General features: G+C 60.7%; 3 protein-coding genes across 3 annotated transcripts; all 3 read right to left on the bottom strand.

Moving 5' to 3' along the window:
* Positions 1-5,846: 5,846 nt before the first annotated feature.
* On the bottom strand, positions 5,847-12,220 carry SLC23A1 (solute carrier family 23 member 1). The gene is made up of 14 exons (XM_064162264.1): positions 12,185-12,220; positions 11,896-11,997; positions 11,638-11,795; positions 11,465-11,553; positions 11,316-11,383; positions 11,057-11,238; positions 10,834-10,954; positions 10,565-10,721; positions 10,257-10,404; positions 10,033-10,138; positions 9,826-9,955; positions 9,446-9,589; positions 8,264-8,359; positions 5,847-6,550 (listed from the first exon to the last, which is right to left on the bottom strand). Exons 2-14 carry the CDS (start codon positions 11,953-11,955, stop codon positions 6,288-6,290), a joined length of 1,722 nt encoding a protein of 573 aa, XP_064018334.1. The 5' UTR covers positions 11,956-11,997; positions 12,185-12,220; the 3' UTR covers positions 5,847-6,287.
* A 1,013-nt stretch (positions 12,221-13,233) lies between these two features.
* On the bottom strand, positions 13,234-14,424 carry MZB1 (marginal zone B and B1 cell specific protein). The gene is made up of 4 exons (XM_064162263.1): positions 14,233-14,424; positions 13,821-13,927; positions 13,536-13,640; positions 13,234-13,436 (listed from the first exon to the last, which is right to left on the bottom strand). The coding sequence occupies exons 1-4, from the start codon at positions 14,422-14,424 to the stop codon at positions 13,259-13,261; spliced, it is 582 nt and encodes a 193-aa protein (XP_064018333.1). The 3' UTR covers positions 13,234-13,258.
* Positions 14,425-15,845: 1,421 nt separating this feature from the next.
* PROB1 (proline rich basic protein 1) lies at positions 15,846-20,322 on the bottom strand. Its single transcript, XM_064162242.1, is given in 3 exon segments — positions 15,846-16,511; positions 16,513-19,527; positions 19,582-20,322. Coding segments are annotated over 3 exon segments (4,422 nt in total).
* Between the last annotated feature and the right edge of the window lie 3,108 nt (positions 20,323-23,430).

Raw genomic sequence — 23,430 nt, 5'->3', positions numbered from 1 at the left:
GGAAGGAATTCCCTGTACTTTGCAGTGCGATATCATGTTCCAAACCTTCCTCTCCCCCGCGGCGTCGAAAGGAGATGTGAGTTTCATCACCTCCTTTCTCCTCCCAGAACCCCACACCCCTACTTAAGCTCTACCTATGTAACTTTTAAGCCACAGCTTTTACCACCGCGGGATTTAACCAGGAGAACCCCAGCGTTAAGTGATTTGAGTGGTGCTTTTCCCTTGCTTTGTTTAATCATCACTACAAGATAGTCTACAGCACAACAACTTTTGTTTTCCTTTGGGTTTGTGTTTGGGGTTTTTTTCTTGTTCTGATTTGTTCCCTTTTTTTCCCCCTCTCCTTTTTTTCCCCCCTCTCCTTTTTATTTTCCCCCTCTCCTTTTTATTTTCCCCCTCTCCTTTTTATTTTCTCCCTCTCCTTTTTATTTTCTCCCCTCTCCTTTTTATTTTCTCCCCTCTCCTTTTTATTTTCTCCCCTCTCCTTTTTATTTTCTCCCCTCTCCTTTTTTTTTGTCCCCTCTCCTTTTTATTTTCTCCCCTCTCCTTTTTATTTTCTCCCCTCTCCTTTTTATTTTCTCCCCTCTCCTTTTTATTTTCTCCCCTCTCCTTTTTATTTTCTCCCCTCTCCTTTTTATTTTCTCCCCTCTCCTTTTTATTTTCTCCCCTCTCCTTTTTATTTTCTCCCCTCTCCTTTTTATTTTCTCCCCTCTCCTTTTTGTTTTCTCCCCTCTCCTTTTTATTTTCTCCCCTCTCCTTTTTATTTTCTCCCCTCTCCTTTTTATTTTCTCCCCTCTCCTTTTTATTTTCTCCCCTCTCCTTTTTATTTTCTCCCCTCTCCTTTTTATTTTCTCCCCTCTCCTTTTTATTTCCTCCCCTCTCCTTTTTATTTCCTCCCCTCTCCTTTTTATTTCCTCCCCTCTCCTTTTTATTTCCTCCCCTCTCCTTTTTATTTTCTCCCCTCTCCTTTTTATTTTCTCCCCTCTCCTTTTTATTTTGTCCCCTCTCCTTTTTATTTTGTCCCCTCTCCTTTTTATTTTCCCCCTCTCCTTTTTATTTTCTCCCCTCTCCTTTTTATTTTCTCCCCTCTCCTTTTTTTTTGTCCCCTCTCCTTTTTATTTTCTCCCCTCTCCTTTTTATTTTCTCCCCTCTCCTTTTTATTTTCTCCCCTCTCCTTTTTATTTTCTCCCCTCTCCTTTTTATTTTCTCCCCTCTCCTTTTTATTTTCCCCCTCTCCTTTTTATTTTCTCCCCTCTCCTTTTTATTTTCTCCCCTCTCCTTTTTTTTTGTCCCCTCTCCTTTTTATTTTCTCCCCTCTCCTTTTTATTTTCTCCCCTCTCCTTTTTATTTTCTCCCCTCTCCTTTTTATTTTCTCCCCTCTCCTTTTTATTTTCTCCCCTCTCCTTTTTATTTTCTCACCTCTCCTTTTTATTTTCTCCCCTCTCCTTTTTATTTTCTCCCCTCTCCTTTTTATTTTCTCCCCTCTCCTTTTTATTTTCTCCCCTCTCCTTTTTATTTTCTCCCCTCTCCTTTTTATTTTCTCCCCTCTCCTTTTTATTTTCTCCCCTCTCCTTTTTATTTTCTCCCCTCTCCTTTTTATTTTCTCCCCTCTCCTTTTTATTTTCTCCCCTCTCCTTTTTATTTTCTCCCCTCTCCTCTTTATTTTCTCCCCTCTCCTCTTTATTTTGTCCCCTCTCCTTTTTATTTTCTCCCCTCTCCTTTTTATTTTCTCCCCTCTCCTTTTTATTTTCTCCCCTCTCCTTTTTATTTTCTCCCCTCTCCTTTTTATTTTCTCCCCTCTCCTTTTTATTTTCTCCCCTCTCCTTTTTATTTTCTCCCCTCTCCTTTTTATTTCCTCCCCTCTCCTTTTTATTTCCTCCCCTCTCCTTTTTATTTCCTCCCCTCTCCTTTTTATTTCCTCCCCTCTCCTTTTTATTTCCTCCCCTCTCCTTTTTATTTCCTCCCCTCTCCTTTTTATTTCCTCCCCTCTCCTTTTTATTTTCTCCCCTCTCCTTTTTTTGGGTTCATTTTTCTTTCCTTTAATAAAGCTAGAACAGTTTTGGCTTCTTAAACTTCATAACTGGGGTAGGTTAAGCTGCCATACGTGTTCAGTGTGAATAGTGTTTAAGTTGAAAATATTGTAAAAAAATTATATTTTTTCAAAAATATTTAAAAAAAAATAAATAATAGTAGAACTGACCCTGCTTGGCTGTCTGGTGAATGGGCTGCAGCATCTCCTGGCAAAGCTTGGGAGAGTGGAAAAAGGGAGGTTAGTGTTACCGGGTTGGGGGGGCAGGAGGGATTGGTGCCCAGGAAGCTGTTTGGTTAAACACAGTGACCTGAAATCACCTGTCAAAGGTTGGGTTCTGGTTTGCTGCTTTTTGTTCCTCCTGTTTTCTGCACTCTGCTGGGTGTGAAGATGAGAAGAGCACAAGCCCCTGTGAGGAGAGGCTGAGGGAGCTGGGGGGGTGCAGCCTGCAGCAGAGGAGGCTCAGGGCAGAGCTCGTTGCTGTCTGCAACTACTTGAAGGGAGGCTGTAGCCAGGTGGGGTTGGGCTCTTCTCCCAAGCAACCAGCAACAGAACAAGGGGACACAGCCTCAAGTTGTGCTGGGGGAGGTCTAGGCTGGATGTTAGAAGGAAGCTGTTGGCAGAGAGAGTGATTGGCATTGGAATGGGCTGCCCAGGGAGGTGGTGGAGTCGCCATCCCTGGAGATGTTCAAGAACAGCCTGGATGAAGCACTCAGTGCCATGGTCTGGCTAGGGCTGGGTGCTAGGTTAGGCTGGATGAGTTTGGAGGTCTCTTCCAACCTGTTTGATTCTATGATTCTAAGAGGGATGGAGAACCTCCCCTCTGAGGACAGGCAGGGAGAGTTGATTTCTAGAGTTGGACTGGATCTCTTTGGGTTCCTTCCAACCCCTGACATCCTGTGAGCCTCTGAGTTGGGGCTGGTCGGCCTGGAGAAGAGAAGACTCCGGGGACATCACAGAGCAGCCTTCCTGTACCTGAAGGGGCAACAGGAGCATTGGGAGGGATTTTTGACAAGGGCTGGGAATGGTTTTGAGCTGGGAGAGGGGAGAGTGAGGTTGGAGATTAGGAAGAAATTCTAGTGAGGGTGGTGAGACACTGACAGAGTGCTCAGAGAGGCTGAGGATGCCCTCTCCCTGGAAGTGTTGAGGGCCAGGATGGATGAGGCCTCAAGCAGCCTGGGCTGGTGGGAGGTGTCCTTGCCCATGGCAGGGGTTTGGAACTGGATGGTGTTTAAGGTCCCTTCCAACCCAAACCACTTTTTGAGCCTATGAATATTTTCCTTCATTCTCCACACTGCTAAACCCAGTTGGGCTCTGCTGCTGCTGGCAGCACAGGCAGTCCTTGTTAACAGCTGATGGCACTAAATAAAGCCCTGGCACTGCCCAGTGCATGCAGCCATAGGCTTTGGCATGACAGCTGTTGGAACTATGAGCATGAGAGCTGCTGCAGGCTGTGGGTGACTGGTGTGGTGGTGGCAGATGCAGAAAAGGACTTGGGAGTGCTGGTGGATGAGAAGCTGAACATGAGCCAGCAGTGGGCACTTGCAGCCCAGAAGGGCAATGGCCAGAGAAGGAGAGGGGAGATCCTGCCACTCTGCTCTGGGGAGACTTCACTTGGAGTACTGAGTCCTGTTCTGAAGTCTCAACACAAGAGAGACATGGAGCTGCTGGAGCAGGTCCAGTGGAGGCCACAATGATGATCAGAGGGCTGGAGGACCTCTGCTATGAAGACAGCCTGAAGGAATTGGGGCTGTTCAGCCTGGAGAAGGAAGGCTCTGGAGAGACCTTAGTGCTGCATTTCAATAGCTGAAGGGGACCTACAGGAAGGTCAAGGAGGGACTGTTTAGAAGGGCCTGTGGGGATAGGATGAGGAGCAGTGGTTTGAAAACGGAGCAGGGAAGGTTTAGGTTGGACATCAGGAGGAAGTTCTGCACAATGAGGGTGGTGAGAGACTGGAACAGGTTGCCCACAGATGTGGTTGAAGCCCCATCCCTAGAGACATTCAAGATCAGACTTAACGTGGCCCTGATCTGGTTGGAGGTGTCCCTGCTGCCTGCAGGGGGGGTGGGCAAGGTGCCCTTCGAGGGTCCCTTCCAACCCGATGCAAGCTGTGAATGGGTAGCAGTGATGGCCTCCAGCACCTTCCCAATCCCACTCTGCTCCACAACTTTGCCCAGCCTGGCTGTTAATATCTGTTAACATTAGGAGCAGTTTCTTTTCCAGCAGGGTTGCCAAGGCCTGGCCCAGGCTGCCCAGGGCTGTGGTGTGCAGTCTCCATCCCCGGGGCGGGGGGGGGGGAGGTTAAAGCTGTGTAGATGTGGTGCTGAGGGCCACATTTCAGTGGTGACCTGGCAGTGCTGGGTTAATGGTTGGCTGGATCATCTTAGAGATCTCTTCCAACCAAAACAATTGCAGGGTTCTGTGTTAATCATCAGACTGTGCCAGTCTGCCTGCAGGTGGAAGAAACACCTGCCCCCCCTCTTTAGATGAACCCAATCAGAACAACTCATCTGGCTGCTGCTCCACAAAACATTCCATGCAACTATCCCAAGCTTCCCTTCCCATTGCTGACTTACAGCTGCAAAACAAAACCTCTTCTGGCCTTACCACTGCCTTGGAGATTGTTTAGGTTTGGAGCACCTGAAGACAGAAGGTCAGGAAACAACATCCTGCTGTGCCCCAGCTTATTTTTAGCTGGAGTGGGAGTTTCAGCACAGAGAGAGCCCCCACGCAGCTGGCAGCAGTTGCTTGTCCGGGAGCTTCCTCCCTGAGTCTCAGCCCGGGTGTGATCAGCTCAGGGGGGTTGGCAACTGTCTGCTGCTGCTGCTGCTGGGAGCCAGCTTGTTGTGAAACAGCCACGGTTTGCTGGCTTGGCTTTGGGCTTTTTTTTTCCTCCCTGCTGTCTCCTAGCCAACTGTGACACAGTGGCAGGTTTTCGTGGAGAGGTAAACCTCCTGATGGTGCCTGCTCGGATGGAGCAGCTCTTCCCCACCTCAGCCTCTGCCCTGCTGTGCTTGGAGTGACTCAAACAGAGCTGCCAGCACACCAGCCTCCTGCCTGTTGCTCACACAGCGTCAGGCCTTGGTCTTTGTCTTGCTCTGGCCCCAGGGAGTAAGCTTGGGGTGGGCAAGAAGCTGGGAAGGGGCACAGGTGGGCAAGAGAGTGTTGCACACCATGTAAGGTCACCCTCGGCAGTCAAACTGTGGCAGCAGCAGAAGAGAGGGAGCTCTTGACTGCTTACAGCCTGGCTGGGCACTGCTGTGCCCGTGGGAGGTGGCAGGTGACTGAATTTGCATTGCCTGAGGAGGGGGGGGGGGGGTTGGTTGTTATTTTTTCCCCCCTTCCTCACTTACTAAAGTGTCTCAGTCTCCACCCATGGGGTTTTCACATCTGCTCTCCCTGCTCGGGCTGGGGAGTGAGTGTGTGGCCATGCCACCATGCCAGGGTGCACAGGCTGGCAGGGTCATGCAGTCTGGCTTCAACCTCGGCGTTCTAGTGTCAAATCCAAGCCCAGAGACGGCCTTGACTGTTGGCAGTGAGGCCCTCAGCTGCCTTCTGCTGGAAACCAGCCAGCTGCACAAGGCAGTGGCTGGGATGGAGCCGGCTGGCCAGCGCTGCCCAAAGCAGAGGGCTTGTGCTGAGCCCCTCTGCTGCTGCACCCAGGGGCTGGGAGAAGCCCACCAAAGGTGCTTGCTAGAGCTGAACAAAAATCCACTGTGGTCTCTATGTTGGGCAGCCCGGGAGGGAGTGTGGGGAGGCTTCACAAGGCAGGCAGGGGCAAGGGCAGAGCCAAGACGCTGGCAGGGCACGTAGGCTTGGGTTGGTTGTTTCATGATTTCTCATTTATGATCTTAAAATAGGCGTCTGAAACTGAGCTGGAGCGGATCTGGTCTGGATGCTGCAGCCCCCACGGAGCCCGCTTCAGCTGCCAGGTAGCCCTGCTGAAGCTGAGCGCACAGCGGCCGAAACTCCGCGGCCCCTGGTGGGAGCTCTCGGCCGCGGCTGGCTCCGGCGGTGCCTAGCGAGCAAGTGCTTAACGAGCCCCAGCGAAGCGCCCAACGAGTCCCGACCGACTGCAGCTCGGGGTGCAGCAATGGCACCAGGGTGGTGGTCCCCAGGAGCTCAGGATGGCCCCCGGAGGGCATCGTGTTTGAGGCCAACCGAGCTGCTCGGCTTTGGGCTCGGCTTTGGGCTCGGCAGGCGCTGACGAGCTCCGACAGCTCCCGTGGCAGCTCGGCTCGGCTTCGAGCCCTGCCCTCGCTCAGACCTTGGTGCACACGGAGACTCTGTCGGTGCCGTCCTGCTCGGCCGCCGGTGCCGCCGTCGGTGCCGCCGCGCCGCGGGCTCCCGCCCGGGCCTTGAAGCCGATGAAGCCAGGGCAGATGGGCACACGCCGCAGCCAGCGCCTGCCGCGCACCGCGCCCATGCCGAACGGGAAGTCGTAGCTCCTCAAGCTGGCCTTGGACGTGCTGTCCGAGTGCGCCCCTGCCTTCCACTGCACCAGCCCACGCTCCTCCTGCGTCCCTGTGCCAGCCACCACCCTGTCAGCCCGGCCCCTGCCTTCCACTGCACCAGCCCACGCTCCTCCTGCGTCCCTGTGCCAGCCATCACCCTGTCAGCCCAGCCCCTGCCTTCCACTGCACCAGCCCACGCTCCTCCTGCGTCCCTGTGCCACCCATCACCTTGTCAGCGTGGCCCCTGCCTTCCACTGCACCAGCCCACGCTCCTCCTGCGTCCCTGTGCCACCCATCACCTTGTCAGCGTGGCCCCTGCCTTCCACTGCACCAGCCCACGCTCCTCCTGCGTCCCTGTGCCAGCCATCACCTTGTCAGCCTGGCCCCTGCCTTCCACTGCACCAGCCCACGCTCCTCCTGCGTCCCTGTGCCAGCCATCACCTTGTCAGCCCAGCCCCTGCCTTCCACTGCACCAGCCCACGCTCCTCCTGCGTCCCTGTGCCAGCCACCACCCTGTCAGCCCGGCCCCTGCCTTCCACTGCACCAGCCCACGCTCCTCCTGCGTCCCTGTGCCAGCCATCACCCTGTCAGCCCAGCCCCTGCCTTCCACTGCACCAGCCCACGCTCCTCCTGCGTCCCTGTGCCACCCATCACCTTGTCAGCATGGCCCCTGCCTTCCACTGCACCAGCCCACGCTCCTCCTGCGTCCCTGTGCCAGCCACCACCCTGTCAGTCCGGCCCCTGCCTTCCACTGCACCAGCCCACGCTCCTCCTGCGTCCCTGTGCCACCCATCACCTTGTCAGCATGGCCCCTGCCTTCCACTGCACCAGCCCACGCTCCTCCTGCGTCCCTGTGCCAGCCACCACCCTGTCAGTCCGGCCCCTGCCTTCCACTGCACCAGCCCACGCTCCTCCTGCGTCCCTGTGCCACCCATCACCTTGTCAGCATGGCCCCTGCCTTCCACTGCACCAGCCCACGCTCCTCCTGCGTCCCTGTGCCACCCATCACCTTGTCAGCATGGCCCCAGCCTTCCACTGCACCAGCCCACGCTCCTCCTGCGTCCCTGTGCCAGCCACCACCCTGTCAGTCCGGCCCCTGCCTTCCACTGCACCAGCCCACGCTCCTCCTGCGTCCCTGTGCCACCCATCACCTTGTCAGCATGGCCCCTGCCTTCCACTGCACCAGCCCACGCTCCTCCTGCGTCCCTGTGCCAGCCACCACCCTGTCAGCCCGGCCCCTGCCTTCCACTGCACCAGCCCACGCTCCTCCTGCGTCCCTGTGCCACCCATCACCTTGTCAGCATGGCCCCTGCCTTCCACTGCACCAGCCCACGCTCCTCCTGCGTCCCTGTGCCACCCATCACCTTGTCAGCATGGCCCCTGCCTTCCACTGCACCAGCCCACGCTCCTCCTGCGTCCCTGTGCCACCCATCACCTTGTCAGCATGGCCCCTGCCTTCCACTGCACCAGCCCACGCTCCTCCTGCGTCCCTGTGCCAGCCACCACCCTGCTAGCCCAGAGCCCAGCCCCTGCCTTCCACTGCACCAGCCCACGCTCCTCCTGCGTCCCTGTGCCAGCCACCACCCTGTCAGCCCAGCCCCTGCCTTCCACTGCACCAGCCCACGCTCCTCCTGCGTCCCTCTGCCAGCCACCACCCTGTCAGCCCGGCCCCTGCCTTCCCCTGGCATCAGCCTCCCCTCACTCTCCCCCCCCCCCTCCTGCGGCTCCAATCTGCCTGCAGCCCGCCCCTTTGCCTCCCCCTGGCTCCATGTGCTTCGGTTACCCGGGATGGTGTTGTCCAGGACGAAGGCGATGGTGCCCCCGACGAACATCTCCGTGGTTAGCAGCACCGTCAGTATCTGGTCCAACTCGGGGACACCTGTGAGAGCGTGGGGACTGGGCTGGGACGTGCTGTGATCACCTGCACTTAGCTAACTGCTGTGATCGCCTGCACTTAGCTAACTGATTGGTGCTCACTGGGGAGCTGCTTGTTGGGTCTGGTGCCTATCGATAAGTGCCTGTGAGATCAGCCCACCGCACCCTCAGCACCCAGCATGGTGCCCCCAGGGCTCAGCACTGGGACCTGCTCTTGGTCAATGGTCTGGGTGAGGGGATCCAGGCACCCTCATCCTCAGTCAGCTTACGGACAACACCAAGCTGGCTGGCAGAATTGATCAGCTTGAGGACAGGAGGCTCTGCAGAGGGACCTGGATAGGCTGGATGGATCAGATGAGGCCAGTGGGATGAGGTTCAATAAGGCCAAGGTCCTGCACCTGGGTCACAACAACCCCATGGACACTTCAGGCTGGAAACTCCCTGCTGGGAAAGGACCTGGAGGTGTTGGTTGACAGCCAGCTGAAGCTGAGCCTGTGTGTGCCAAGCAGGCCACCAGCATCCCAACCTGAATCAACAACAGTGTGGCCAGCAGGACCAGGGCAGGGATTGTCCCCCTGTAATGAGCACTGCTGAGGGCACACCTTGAGGCCTGGGTTCAGTTTTGGATCCCTCACTCCAAGAACATTGAGAGGCTGGAGCAGGTACATAGAAAGGCAGCAAAGATGACAAAGGGTCTGGAGGACAGGTCTGGGAACTGAGCCTGTTCATGCTGGAGAAAAGGAGGCTGAGGGGAGACCTTTTAGCTCTCTACAACTCCTGCAAAGGAGGCTGAAGCTGGGAGGGGTCAGCATCTTCTCTCAAGGAACAAGTGATAGGACAAGAGGAACCAGCCACAAGCTGAATCAGGCAAGGTTGGATATGAGGAACTATTTCTTCCCTGAAAGGTTTGCTCCAGCCTGGCAGAGGCTACCCAGGGCCGTGGTGGATTCCTCCTCTCCAGAGTGTTGTAGATGTGGTGCTGAGGGCCATGGCTGTGTGCTAAGGGTGGGACTGGATGATCTTAAAGGACTTTTCAAACCAGAAGGATTATCCTTTCTAAACCTGGGGCCTTTCGTGGCGGGTTGGGTACCTGTGCTAATGGCCCCGGGGTTGGAATCCAGGTAGTTGGGCAGCGTCAGCCCGAAGAACATGGAGAAGCCCAGCACGAAGAGGTTGCGGGAGGAGTTCATGTCGACGAACTGCAGGTTGGAGAGGCCGACGGCCGTGATCATGCCTGCCAGCAGAGACAGCAGCCGCGCTGTAGGCGGGCAGCGGTGCCACGCTGCTGCTGCTGCTGCTGCCGCCGCCAGCGGGGAGCCAGCCAGCGGGCAGCCGGGGGCCGCCAAACACCGCCGTGGTTTGGCCCCAAACCTCCAAGTCCGCCCAGCATCCCCGCGGGCTCAGCAGCCCCCAGCTCTCTGGGACGGTGGCCCAGGGCTGATGCCCGCAGCTGGCTGGGTTTGGGGTTACCGAATAAAGTGCAGAACATGCCGCCGAGGATGGGGTCGGGCAGGGAGGCGAACAGCGCCGTGAACTTGCCGATGGTCCCCAGCACCAGCATGATGCCTGCCCCGTACTGTATCACCCTCCTGCTCCCCACCTGCACGGAGAGACTGGCAGCAGGTGACAGTGCCTGGCCCCAGCCACAGAGCCAAGACCCCTCCCTGGCCCCGGTACCTTTGTGATGCCCAGCACACCGATGTTGGGGCTGGAGGAGGTGGAGCCGTTGCCGGTTCCCAGCAGCCCGGCAATGATGCAGGAGATGCCTTCGGTGAAAATGCCCCTGAGCGGCAACGAGAACAGGCTGGGCCCAGCCTCTACCCTGCTGCGGCATCCCTGCCTGGTTCCCAGGGGCGGCACAGCACGGGCAGGGTACCGAGGGTGTGGGCAGCTGGCTGTACCTGTTAATGGCGTGCACAGGGGGAGGAGGGGCTCCTGCCAGCCGGGCACAGGAATAGTAGTCCCCGATGGATTCGATGATGCCCGCCAGCGTGGCGCTGAACATCCCCAGCACGGCTGCTGAGGTCACCGTGGGCAGACCCCACTGGCCTGCCCGGGAGGCAGAGGCGGGTGTCAGGGTGGGACACAGCCCCGCTGGCGCTCACTGCTCTGGGACTTCCCCAGCCCTGGTGATTCTGTGCATCTCTGCATCCCCCAGCGCACAGAGGCTTTGGGGCACCCACACATGCTGGGGCTGCCTGGCACTCACAGGGGTAGGGGACTCGAAACCAGGGTGCCACAGGCAGGATCTCCCCCCGTGCGTCCGTCCTGGCCTTGTAGCCGTAGTGCTCGGGCTGGCTGGGGAAGACGCCGGTGCGGGTCAGCACGTAGCAGAGCAGCCACATCAGCATGATGGCCAGGATGATCTGCGGGGGCACAGAGCCGGGACGTGCCCTGTGTCGTTGGTAGACTCGCGTGTGGGGACAGGGGGGATTTTTGGGGCGCCCCAGCACCCAGCAGCCCTCTGACAATCCCTACCGGGAACATCTTGAAGATGTGGACACGGAACAAGACGAAGCCTTTGCCCCAGCGGTAGCCGGGCAGCGGGATGGGGACGTTCCGCAGGTACTGGGCAAACAGGACGACCAAGACGATGGTCCTGGTTGGAGAGAGACGAGGTCACTTATCTAGCATGCTCCTGGCTCCATGGTGGGGGACACCTCTGCCCTCTTGTGCCCCTGTCCCCATCCCCACACCATACAGCACAGCAATGCCCCAGTGGGAGCCGGCTCGCTCGCTGGCTGCCTGGAAGACGGAGAGCCCGATGAGAGACACGGTGGGAGTGACAGTCAGCGGCCCGATGTAGCTGAGCAGTGCCCCGGGCAGCCCCAGCAGCCCGATGGCCACCTCCACCAGGCTGGACACCACGATGGCCCCCTGGATCTGCGGGGCAAGGAGAGGGGGTCAGGAGCCTCCCGTGGGCGTGGGGGTCCCGCGGGATGGCGGCGGGAAGGACGCACCTCTCTCATGCGCGGCTGCCAGATGTGGGAGGTGTTGAGCGGCAGCGTCCAGTTACCGTAGATCTGCTCTGGGGATGGAGGGGCATGAGGTGGACCCAGCAGGTGGAGGACAGCTGGGCACCCTCCCCTGCACCTCCCTGCCCCCTCACCTTCAGGCGGGCATCGCCACTTCTCCAGGGCCAGGATGGACTTGGCAGGGATGAGGAAGGCCAGCGCGCTCGCCTGGAAGAGGGGCAGCCTGGCGGGGGACGAGAGGGGGATGCCTGCACCCGCCGCCTGGGCATGGGCAGGGGACGGTTCCCCACCGGGGCCACGGCTCTACCTGATGCCCACGGTGGTCTGGATGAGGGTGGTGAGGCCCACGCAAGTGAAGATGGTGCCAATGAGGTAGCTGATGGTGAGCTGGTCCTTGCCCACGCATAGGCTCTCAGCCAGCAGGAAAGGGACAGCGATGGTGCCACTGAAGCAGGTCAGGTAGTGCTGGTGGGGGTGAGGAGGGGGCTCAGTGGGGCGTCCCACATCACAGGGAGCTGGGGCTTGGCCTCTGCTGATGTGGGGGTATCCCCTTTCCAGGCCGTACCTGGAAGCCAAGCAGGATGCAGAGGTACCAGGGGGGCACGTCCTCGATCTTGTACAGCATGTCCAACTCTGGCCGGGGGGGCGCGGTGCTCGCCCTGGGGTCCTGCTGTGCAGGGGGCACAGCTCAGTGCCGAGCTATCCCTGGGGAGCCCCACACTGTCCCCACACGTGGCACAGACTGCCCCACGGGACACTCTGTGCCCTCAGGGGCGAGAAGGGGTCCCGCTGGCTGGTCTCCATCGATGTCACATTAGAGAAGGATTTGACCACGGAGCTGCCCTGGTACTTACCCTGCCCACTGCAGGCAGCTCCTTCCCAGGGGGATGCGGGGGGTTGGCAGGAGTGAGAGGTGCATTCCCGTTCTGGCAATGAAGGCGAGGCAGGATCTGGGTCAGTGTTGTCCTGGGTGTCCCATGGGAACGGGGCTGGGCTCTGCCCCGGGGACACAAAGGCTACAAGGACAGTGCTCGACACACGTGGCTAGACAGCCCCACCCAGCACCGGCTCTGACCCCCGTCAGGGGTCTGGGCTCCCGCACCCACCGATCCCTCCCCAGGGGAGGCTGGAAGGGACTCCTCACTGACTCTGGGCTGCCTGGATCACCCTGCAGATGCCAAGCGAGATGGCACTGCCAGTCCCAGCCTCAGCATCACGGCATGCGCCCTTGGCCCCAGACTTCACTGCAGCCCCTAACCCCATCCTTTACCAGACCCAGCTGGGCACCACGGCCCCGAACTGGCCATCACTGGGGGCAGCACCCGCAGCCACCTGCCACCCTCCCCACTGTCCCGGGGTACGGCCGAGAAAGGGATGGGGATGGGGACAAAGAGAGAGAGGCTGCATTCACCTGGGGCTGAGCCAGGTCTCCCGAGCGAGTCCCCATCCTCCGGCGGCGCGGCCCTGGCGGCGATGTCACCGCACAGGGGGTTTTATGGCAGTGGGAAGGACTTTAGTCACTGTCACCCCGGCCGCGGCGCGGGATGGCAGGCTGGGAGGCGGCCATTGGCTGCGAGTTGTGAAACCAGGGAGCGCTGCCTTGGGGACAGATCAGCTATTAACTCCTTTAATTAGGGCTGGCACTGCCCGCGGGCCCGGGGCACTCCCGCCGCCAGCGCCGCCTTGGTAAAACATTAGAGCCGGTGGGTTACAGAGTAATGCCCGGCTCCCGGGGGGTCCGGCGGCTCGGGGCTCCGGCCGCCACCGGCACCCTCCCGGCACGGCCGCGCTGGGCGCCGAGGGCCGGTCACGACGTCGGCGGTGGGCAACGCCGGGATGGTGCCCATCTCCCGACACGTGTCGGCTGTGGCCGGGGACGAAGTCGGCTCCGAAGGTCATTGGGGCATTAAGCATTAACCGCGGCGGGGCTACAGCTCGTTCTGCAGCGCCTTGGGTGGGGCTGGCCCCCCGGCCTTGCCGCTGGCACAGGGCCCCTTCTCGCCGTGGCACAGCAGCTCCCGCAGGGTGCCCGCGCCCCGCCGATGAGCCTCGTAGATCTGCGCCTCGCCCCACTCGCCCATGTAGCCAAGGCACATCTTTGACAGCCTGTGAGGAGACAAGCGTGGGTCACACTGCATGCCCCTGCCACGGTGGCGAGGGGACAGTGCCCAGCACCACCCTTCCTTCCCAAATCTCCCAACTTACCGTCCCGGCCAGGGTCCTCCTATCACTGCCACACTCATGGGCTCCTGTCTCAGCAGTCCTGGCCCCGTCAGCCGCTTCTTCCCATCCAGCTCCTGCACCCCGTAGCTGTGTAGAGGGGCAAGGGGTGGTGAAACCTTGGTTCCTGGAGACACCTCCATCCCTGGAGATGTCCCTGCCCCTGGGGATATCCCATCCCTCGGGACATTCCTGTTTCCAGGGACAACCTCAGCCCTTGGGACAATCCTGTCCCCAGGGACATCCTGGTCCTGTGGACACCCCACTCACCTCTCCCAGCTCTTTGAGCAGCTCCTCTCCAGCACCTCCATGTAGTCGGATTCGCTCAGCACTTTCTTGCCCATCTTTCTCTCTGCCTTGTGCAGCTGCTCCTCAATCTGGGGTGAAAAACGGTAGCAAGCACCCAGTGAAGGTGGCATCTTCCCTGTGACCCCCTCCTGAAAGGGGACAGCGCCTGTACCCACCCCCTTGCAGCCCCAGCGGCTGAAGCATTTCTGCACAGGGCAGTGTGGCCGCGAATAGCTGCAAGGGGCTCGCTGGCCTTGAAGGGATTTTTGTGGTGTGCCAGGGGCGGGTAATCATCAGGGGGTGCCGCAGGGGAACCGGAAGCACCCCCTCAAGCTAAAGCATCCCCACAAGTGTCCCTAGTCCCATTTTGGGGTGCCAGCTCCCTGATCCCCACCTGGAAGGCGATGGCGTGGCAGGCGTCGCAGCGCAGGGCTTCGGGCATGTGAGGCGAGAGCCGCTCCTCGGGGCTGAGCTGGGGCGCTGAGACGGAGCGGGCTGGGGCGGCGGGGGGTGGCTCGCACAGCTCTTCGGCCCCCGTCCCTGCCAGCAGGCTCAGGACCAGGCATGCCGCCAGCACCGGCCGCATCCTGCCGCGATGCCGAAAGTGGCGGGGCGGAGGCAGGCACCGGCTACAACCCCCGCGGGGCTGGCGAGAGGCTGCTGATGCGCGGCCGCAGCACCTGCATCCGGCTGGGGCGGCCCCGGGGTGTCAGGGTTGGGGGTGTGGGAGGTTGGGGTGGGTGACCCTGACCGACTCCGGGAGGGTTTCAGTGTCGTTCAGTCCCATAACACCTCCCCCACCCACATCATCCCGGGGATCGTATGTAGCCTCCCGGAGTGGCATTCTGGGGCCCAGGGCTGGGGTTCGGGGTTCAGTGACACAGTTTGGGGTTCAAAGCTGAGAGCTCAATGCTGACTTTGAGGTTCAAGGATGGAGCTTGGGGTTCTGGGCTAATAATTAAGGTTCAGAGCTCAGGGATGGGGCTCAGGGATGGAGTTTGGAATTCAGGGCTGAGGTCAGAGGTTCAAAGACAGAGTCTGGGGTTCTTGGATGGAGTTTGGAGCTCTGAGCTGGGATTTAGGGTTCAAGGATGGGAGCTGAATGTTTGGGGTTCAGGGCTATGAGCTGAGGGCTGAGGTTTGAGGATCAGGATTAGCTTTAAGGGCTGTGAGCTGAGGTTCAGAGCTGGGGTCTGGGCTTCAGGGATGGTGCTCAGGTTTGGGATTTGAGATTCAGGGCTGAGGTTCAGGCCTGGAGCTTGGGGTTCAAGGCTAGGGGCTCAAAGCTGAGGTTTGAGGTTCAGGAATGGGATCTGGGGTTCAAGGGATGAAGTTGGGGGCTCAGGGCAGGGTTTGGAGTTCCAGGGTAGGGTTTCAGGGCTTGCTGATGACAGCAGAGCCCTCTCCCACTCCCAAGGACCTGGATTCATCCTGTGGCCTCTCCAGGACAGACAGACAGTGGAGTCTGAGTGCTCCAGCCCCTTGGCTCTCCTGGAGGGGCTGTGGGAGTCCCTCAGCCCCCTCCCCTTTACAGAGCACACCAAGGCAGGATGAACAGGCAGGGTTTTAATGCTGCCTCAGCGTTTTTATTGCTATTTTAAGGTGACTGTGCTGCATCCGTGGCTGCAGGGGGTCGGGGGGGGTGGGGGGGGTGTCGGGGAAAGGGCTGGTGGTGGTCAGGTTATCATCCCCTTGTGCCAACCAGCCCCAGATACCCTTGGGATGGATCCAGTAGTACAAGGAAAGTGGGGGCCATGCAATGCATCTGGTCCCTGGGCCTATGGCTGCAGCCCCCTTCAGGGCTGCCAGATGCTCACAGTGGAAAACATCCTTTTCCTGGCCATTCCCACGAAGAGCTGGTGAGGTCCAACCGGTGCTCGTTGCTCCACAGCACTTCACCATCTCAGCCGCGGGCAGGGGGGTCTCTGCTGTGCCAAGGGTGATGCTGACTCGGGGGTTAAAGTGCAGCAGCTCGGGATGGGACACGCCGCACAGCCCCAGGGGCCATCACATCCGGAGCATCGGTGCCTTCTCTGGCTCGGCGGGGCTGGCGTGGGCAGGGGGCTGGCTGGGGCCGGGGCTGGCCCGCATGCCGGTGGGGATGTAGTACAGGCTCTCCAGGTAGCCGCAGTCAGGACCCCCGGCAGCAGGCGGCCCCTCGCCCTTGGGAGCCGAGCTGAAGGTCCCGGAGAAGCTGGGATTCTCTGCAGCTGGCTGGTCAGGGCGCACCGGAGAGGGTGCAGAGGGTGCTTGGGGTGCCGTGAGCCCTGGGAAGCTGCCGTAGGGCACTTGGGGTGAACCATAGACACCCGGGGCCATGACCAGGGGGTTGAAAGGAGCCTGGTAAAGGCCCGTGTGTGATGCCACCGGTGGGATGAGCACCTCCAGGTACTGCCCGGTCTCGGGGTCATAGAGCGTCTTCAGCTGGGGCTGCCGCGGCGGCTCCATGTAGTAGCACTTCCCGCTGTCGGGATCCACGAGCATCCTCCGGTGCGGGGGCAGGTGGGGGGCGAAAGCTTTGGTGGGGCTCGGCATGGTCTTGCTGCTCGGTGAGGCTCCGTCGGTCCTCCTTAGGAAGTGGGCAGGGTCCTCGAGGCGGGGCTGGGGCTGGGCTGAGGGCAGCAGCAGTGGATGCTCCGCAGTCACCAGGCCCTCAGGGGGCTGGGGCAGGGGGGGGCTCAGGGCCGAGCTTGCTCCAAGGTGCTTCCCCACCGGGCAGGGGATGCAAACCAGTCCCCAGTGGAACACTGGCTGGGTTGGGGACCAAAGGGGACCCAAAAGATGAGCTGGCCACGCTGGAGACTGATGGGTGCCTAAGGGTAGTGGGGATTGGGTTGGTGATCAAAGGGGACCCAAAGGATGCACTGGATGGATTGGGCACCAAAGGGCTCCCGAAGGATGGACTGGGGACCAAAGGGGTCCCAAAGGATGGACTGGATGGGTAGGGGATCAAAGGGGCCCCAAAAGATTTGGTGGTGGGATTGGAGACCAAGGAGGTCCCAAATGATGTGCTGGCCAGGCTGGATGATGGATAGCCAAAGGGTGAGTTGGTCATGTTAGGGACCATAGGGGTCCCAAACAATGTGCTGGTGGGCTGGTTAGGGGCAGCAGATATCCCAAAGGACACACTGGTTGGGTTGGGGACCAAAGGGGTCCCAAAAGACATGCTGGCTGGGTTGGGGACAAAAGGGCTACCAAAGGACATGTTGGATGGACTGGGGACCAAAGGGCTCCCAAAGGACACAGTGGCTGCATTTGGGATCAAGGGGGTCCCAGAGGAGATGCTGGCTGGATGGGGGATCAAGGGGGTCCCAGAGGAGATGCTAGCTGGATGGGGGATCAAGGGGGTCCCAGAGGAGATGCTAGCTGGATGGGGGATCAAGGGGGTCCCAGAGGAGATGCTAGCTGGGTTAGGAACTACAGAGGTCCCCGAGGATGTGCTGGCTAGACTGGGGAGCAAGGGGGTCCCAAAGGGCGTGCTGGCTGTGTTGGGGACTGCAGAGGTCCCAGAGGATGCAGTGGCAGGGCTGGGGACCAAGGGCAGCTTCGGCATGGGAGAGGATCTGGAAGCTTTCACAGGAATTGCCAAGTAGTTGGAGGTGTCTGCCGGGGCAGAAGGAAGCTGCGGCTCGGTGACTGCAGGCCACTTGGGCGAACGCTCCCAGGCCTCCCTCTGCTCCGGCGGCTGGCCAGAGGCACCTTCACCACCCTCCCCGGCTCGCAGTGTGGCGGCAGGGACAGTGCCAGCAGCGAAGCCACCACTCCCTGCGGACGCCGGCTGGCTGACTGGCTGCTTCTGCCTCTGCTCTCTGGTGGGCGGCTGCGGTGCTCTCCCTGCTGCTGGCTTCTCAGGCTGCGGGTGCACGATGTCACCGGCCGGGGGTCCGCCCTGGGGGTCCCTCCTGTCGCTGCTGCTACGCTGCTGTACAGTGGACTCAAGCTCCTCAGCACCCTGGAGCGCTGCGGTGCCGCCACGGCCACGTCCCTCCTTTGCCTCCGTGGGACTCGAGGGAGATGGTGGGAGGAGAAGAGTCTTCTCCGTCCGCAGCACCGCGCTGCTCGGAGCCGGGGAGCCCTCCCTGCCCGCCGCTGGGCTGGGGGCTGCGGAGGCCCCGAAGGACGCACTGGCTGGGGACCTCCGGCCCACGAGGACGTGGAGGTGGGTCTCCACGTGGGGCACCCCCTCGGCTGCCGCTGCCCTTGGCGGCACCCTGAGCTCGCTCCGCTCCCGGCGTGGGGGCGATGCCGGTGGTCCCTCCGCAGCGGCCACCCCTCTCCGTGTGGCCTGGACCCTCGTGATGTTGACAGGGGAGCCCTGAGTGGGAGAGGCTTGGCTGCTGGGGAGCTTTGTGGGTCCCTCGGCACACGCCGGGGCTGGCTCTTGGCCGGTGGCTGCCAGCACCTCCTCATCCCCCAGCTCTGCCACGGGCTCCTGGCGTCGGACCGAGGTGCAGTGGATGACGAGAGGGCTGGTTGGGGGTGGCTCCCCACTGCTGGCTGGTGCCATGGTGCCACCGGCTGTGCCACGGGATGTACTACGGGAGGAGCTGGCAGTGCCGAAGCAGAGGCTGTAGCTGTTCTTCACCAGCTTGCGCACGTCTCGGGGCTGCGGGATGCAGCCCTTCCCCTTCTCTTTTGGCTTAGGGGGAGGGGCTGGTGGGGACCCCCGGCATTTGGAGCCAGGGTTGGGCAGCTGGTGGGACACCACCGGTGGCTTCTCCTCTTGCTGGCTCTGTGGCAGCAGCTTCACGTCCTGCGCCCGGGAGGTGAAGAGATGGCGTGATGGCATGGAGGGGAGCACCCGGCTGTTGGCCTCGCAGCGCGGGGGTTGGGGGTGACTGGGGCAGATGGCTCTCTCCCTCAGGCTGGGCCACGGCTTGGGCACCCTCTCAAACCTGGGGGCAACATCCAGCGCCTTCCCCACCCCGGAGTGGGCTTCAAACAAGGCGCGTGCTCGCCGGTAGCGAGTCCTCTCCGACTCCGGTTCCTCATCAGCGTCAGGCAGCCGGTGGCCCTCCAGCACCTCCTGATACTTCATCCTCTCGTTGAGCTCGTTGAAGGTCTTCTTCAGCTTGCAGACGTTCTCCCTCATCGCCTCACTCAGCACCACTCCCTTGGCGGGATGCGTGGTGATGGAGTCCCCCACAGTCGCTGTGTCCGCCGCAGCTGTCAGCATCCCACTGCCCCGTAAGTCTTCGGCTGAGAAGCTGCAGTCTGAGCGAGAGAGCGAGCTGGACTTGCCCTCCAGGCCATCCCCTAGCAGGTCGGTGCCAGTGGAAGACGGCCCCGAAGAGGTCGAGCTGCCCCGCAGCCCCTTCTGCTCCATCTTGATCATCTGCTCGTACTGCATCTTCTTGGCGAGGACGTTTTTCACCAGGCAAGAGGCTGCTCTCGTCTTGTCGGCGTTGGTGTCCAGGGATGCTGTCTTCATGAACTGCTTGTAGTTGAGCTTAAAGTCCTCTCCGATGGCCCTGCCCTTGCTGAGGGGGTCCTTCCTGGTGGGGGGCAGAGGCTGGGGGACTGAGATGTCCCCCCTGGGCCCAAAACTTGTCTCCTTCCTCTCCTTCCTCTTCAGCAGGATCTGGCGCTTAGGGACAGTCCTCTTCTTGCAGTAGCCTTTCCTGGCCTCGCCGCTCTCCAACTCGACATCCACACACTCAAACTGCTCCTTCCCCAGCAAGCCTAGCAGCTCCCCGTCCACGCCGGCGGGGAAGGGCCATCCCACCCTACCGTGGAGGGCTGCTGCCGTGCCCCGAGGCTCACCGCTGTCCACCGGCCACCGCCGCGGCCGCCCACCGTCCTCCGACAGCGAGTTGGAGAGGCTGGAGGAGGTGTGGGAGCTGCACATGTCGAGATGGGCCCCGGGAAGACCTGAGAGGCTGCGGAAAGCCCTGGCTGTCAGTGCCCGCACTTCGCCGTCCGCCTCGTCCGAATCGCTGGGTGCCCCTCCGAGCATCCCCTCGGGCGGCGGAGGCGGAGGCAGCTCTCTGCTGGCGGTGGTGGCAGCCGTGGCAGGTTGCCGGTCCCCGCCGAGGGGACCTATCCTGCCCCCCTGTCCCAGCGCTGGGCTATTCTTAGCCGCGACGGACAGCTGAGCCTGCCGCGGGCGGGCGAGGGGGACGGGCGGCGGGGGGACGCTGGGGCCCCCCGCCACTGCCCAGCGTCCCGGGGCAGTCCCCTCAGCACGGCTGCCCCTCTGCCCCGCGTCCCGCGGCACCGGCGCCTCCTCGTCCAGGAACTCCAGGCAGTCCTTGAAGGTCTCGGTCCCATCGGAGCATAGGGCAGAGTGGTAGGAGGAGACGGAGGAGCCCGACATGCTCTTGGCGAGGTCGTCGCGGGGGAGGCCAGGGAGGTGGCCGGGGAGGTGGCCTTCCTCCTCCGACGTGGACCTCCGGCCCTCGACGCCGCTGCGGGGACCCTCGCCATCGGTGACGGGCAGCTCAGGGTGGGACAGCAGGACGGCGTCCCTCTTCCCGCGAGGCATTATGAGCCCAGGGGGTGCCGGCTGGTGCTGGAGGACCCACCTCGGTGCCGGGGCCACTCCGCCGGGGCCGCTGACTCGACCTTCTGCCTGCGCCGCCGTCGCGGCGGCGGCTGGACCCAGCGCCGGCACGGAGCAGCCCCTCGATCACATGGACCTCAGCGAGAGCCAGCCCCGGGGAGGCGATGCCAAGAGCATTGCAGGGATGTCACCGCCACCCCCGGCTTGAGGGGTCTGCCGGGGGGCTGCCAGCACTGCCCTCTCACCCCACGCCCCTGTTCCCCAGAGTTGCAGGCGAGGTGCCAAGGCGTCCCTGTGCCCCACAGGGACAGCCAGGCTGTGACTCCTGGTGCGGTGGGCTGGGCTGCCATGGGGCTGGGGGACCCGCAGACCCCTCTGGGGACATTCCATCCTCAGTGCAGAGGGCAGGGCCGTGCCCCGGGCTGTTGCTCCGTGCCTGCCACTGCCCCTTTCCCAGCACCTCTGCCTGCCTCGCTGCAGGGATGGCATGTTCCCACATCGGGGCCCTCCCCCCAGACAACCCTGCTCGAAGCAGTACCTCCCCCAAAACTCATCACGGGTGGCCAGGAGCAAACCCAAGGCTTGAAATTAAACCAGGCACCGAGCAACAGCGGGACTCACAAGAGCCGAGTGATAATCGGCTTCTCGTTGCCTTTTTTGGGAGGGGACTCAAAGCAAGTGGCCAGAGTCTCCGGCAGAGCCCGGGGAGCCGGGGTGGGGGGTGTGTGTCTCTGCAGCTTGCTGGCTCTGACAGCCACGCTGAAGCTCAGTCCCGGCTTTCAGGGGGACTTTTGCAGTGAATCAGCAGTAGCAGGTGCTCCCTGGCGCTGCCAGCCCCGCAGCAACCTGATGCCCGAGTTGTCCGGGTTCAGGCAGGGACTAAATTTAAACCTTGGCAAGGAGAAGGAAGAGAGGAAAGCTCCTGATAGCTGCCCAGTTACTGGCCTGGTGCTTAACCCTTCACTGCTGAGCAGGGCTATGCTCACAGGTGGCATTTGTGCCAGGATCTGTCATGGGCAGCTTGCCAGCGTGGTAGTCTTCAGCAAGAGAGGGTGTGTGTGTGATTTCAAATCCCCAAATCCCAGCAGCACGGCTTTGCAGGGAGCTGGTGGGATGTGGATGCCAGCAGCAGAGCTTGCCATGGATGGCAGGTTGCATCCCAAAACCTAGGGCTGCACTGGGGTGCTGCAACCACTCACAGCCTCCATGTTGGGGGATGTCCAGCTCTGACCCTGGCCAGGAGCATTCCCAGGCCTCCCAGGCCAGGGTCATGGCACTGCAGCCCAGCAGGCTCCTGCTGAGTCATTGCTGGCTCCAGCCCTGGCACAGCACAGCCCGGAGCACCTCGGGGACATGCATGCAGCCCCTCTCCTGCTGATCACATCCCCCAGCCCCTTGCCTCCACATCCCAGGGAGATGCTCTTTTATTCCCTCTTTTCCACCGAGGGTCGTGGCCACTGTCCTACTGGAAGCTGGTTGGTCCAGCCCAAGGTCACCAGTGTCCTGCTGACTCTCCCTGGGAGGGGGCCTGTCAGTGCCTTTGGTGCACCTAGGGTACCACTACTGCGGGTGGAGAGGAAGGGCAGAGTTGGCACAGGGGGAGCACGGGCTGTGGAAGCTGGTGAAGCTCTGCATAAGCTAAAACAACCAGGCCAGTGGAAGGACTCTGGTAGCTCTCCCTGGGCACAAAGGAAAAGGTCCTTGTGCTACTGCCTGTGGGTCCTGCTGTCCTGGCAGCAGGTGCAAGGCAGCTTTGGGGCTCAGCTCATATAAACGCTTCAAACCTTTCTTCTCCCTCTTTTTCCAGCTCTTGCACCAGGCGCAACTGTTGCTGCTGCAGCTTTCACTCTGACACCCAGATCCTGCCAACACCAAAATGGTCAGAGAGGCAACAGCTGCCACAAGTGCTACGGCAAGACCGGAGGCTGCGGGGGTGGCTGGAAAGTACCGCGGCACGCCCGGTGTCCATCCACCTCCTCGGCACCCGCTCCCGGTGCTGCCGGGGACGGGCTGGCCCCACACAGGCTCTGCTCCGGCGAGCCAGCTCCGTGGGAAAGCACGGCTTGGTTACGGCAAGGACTGATGGCTCGGCTGCTCCTTCCAACATTCCCAAGGCTGCCGGGAGCACCGCGCCCGGGTGTGCCGCTGAAGCGCAGGGGGAACCAGCTGGGCAGCCCCAACTCACTGCCGCCGCAGCAGCCTGCGGGCAGGAGCTGACTCCAGCTTGCATCTCCTCCTCCTCCTCCTCCTCCTCCTCCTGCAGTGCATCCTCAGCGTGGCTCATGGTTTGGGCACAGGAACAAGAAGGTGGCATGGCAAAGATGCCCAGGGTCCTCCTACCTATCGGTCTGTAACGCATCTCCTGGCACCCAGAGCGGCTCAGGGCGTGCGTGAGCAGCCTGTTAGGCACACGCCTGTTACAGAACGAGGCTGCTAGCAAACAGAGCCACTAATGAGGCACTGATGTACTTTTAGGTTGAAGCCAGCGGGATACTGCCTGTAGACTCACCACTGCATTGTTAATTAACCCATTTCTTTGCACCAGCTCTGTGCCAAGAGGCAGCGAGGAGGAAGACGAAGGCTGGAGGTAGCTGCTGAAAGCAAGGGCGCATCTCTCCCACGCTGCAGCTGCTTTGAGCAACTCCAGAGGAGCAAGAAACTCTGGCCCTGCTTGGCAGAGGCATTGCAAGCTGCCTCTGAAGGTCTGGAAGGGAATTGGGCATCTGAAACAGTTCTGAGAGGTCTTGAGCACTTCAGCACCCGAGGGCTGGTTGGATGTGTGAGCCTGGGGTGGATAAAAACAGTTCGGCTGGTCCAAGCCTGGAGACTGACCCACATCTGAGTCTGTGCAAGGGCCTCATGCCACTGTCCTCTTGTTTTCCACCCCGGCCATGTCACACGGCTATGGTGCAGGAGGCGACGCCCAAACAGGCACCCAGGGCTGCACAACAGGGACCACCGGGAAGCTCCAGCCTGCTGAGATGGCAGCTTAAACCAAGGGACGGATAGGACAGGAGGAAATGGCATCGAGTTGCAGCGGGGGAGGTTTAGGTTGGACACGAGGAACAACTTCTTCCCCGAAAAGGGTTG

The sequence above is a fragment of the Pogoniulus pusillus genome, chromosome 22 (assembly GCF_015220805.1).
Source record: "Pogoniulus pusillus isolate bPogPus1 chromosome 22, bPogPus1.pri, whole genome shotgun sequence".
NCBI lineage: Eukaryota > Metazoa > Chordata > Aves > Piciformes > Lybiidae > Pogoniulus > Pogoniulus pusillus.
Note: the sequence above shows the minus strand (reverse complement) of the source record. Positions and strands in the feature narration are given on the sequence as shown.

What these genes read in the sequence shown, in the direction of transcription:
- MZB1 (XM_064162263.1), bottom strand. Translation starts at nt 14,424, where the DNA reads ATGCGGCCGGTGCTGGCGGCATGCCTGGTCCTGAGCCTGCTGGCAGGG. An exon ending in GCCACGCCATCGCCTTCCAG is followed by an intron (nt 13,928 to 14,232) that starts GTGGGGATCAGG and finishes TTTTCACCCCAG; the next exon opens with ATTGAGGAGCAGCTGCACAA. An exon ending in GGAGGACCCTGGCCGGGACG is followed by an intron (nt 13,437 to 13,535) that starts GTAAGTTGGGAG and finishes GTCTCCTCACAG; the next exon opens with GCTGTCAAAGATGTGCCTTG.
- SLC23A1 (XM_064162264.1), bottom strand. Translation starts at nt 11,955, where the DNA reads ATGCTGTACAAGATCGAGGACGTGCCCCCCTGGTACCTCTGCATCCTG. An exon ending in CAGACCACCGTGGGCATCAG is followed by an intron (nt 11,554 to 11,637) that starts GTAGAGCCGTGG and finishes GTCCCCCGCCAG; the next exon opens with GCTGCCCCTCTTCCAGGCGA. An exon ending in GTGGCGATGCCCGCCTGAAG is followed by an intron (nt 11,384 to 11,464) that starts GTGAGGGGGCAG and finishes CTCCATCCCCAG; the next exon opens with AGCAGATCTACGGTAACTGG.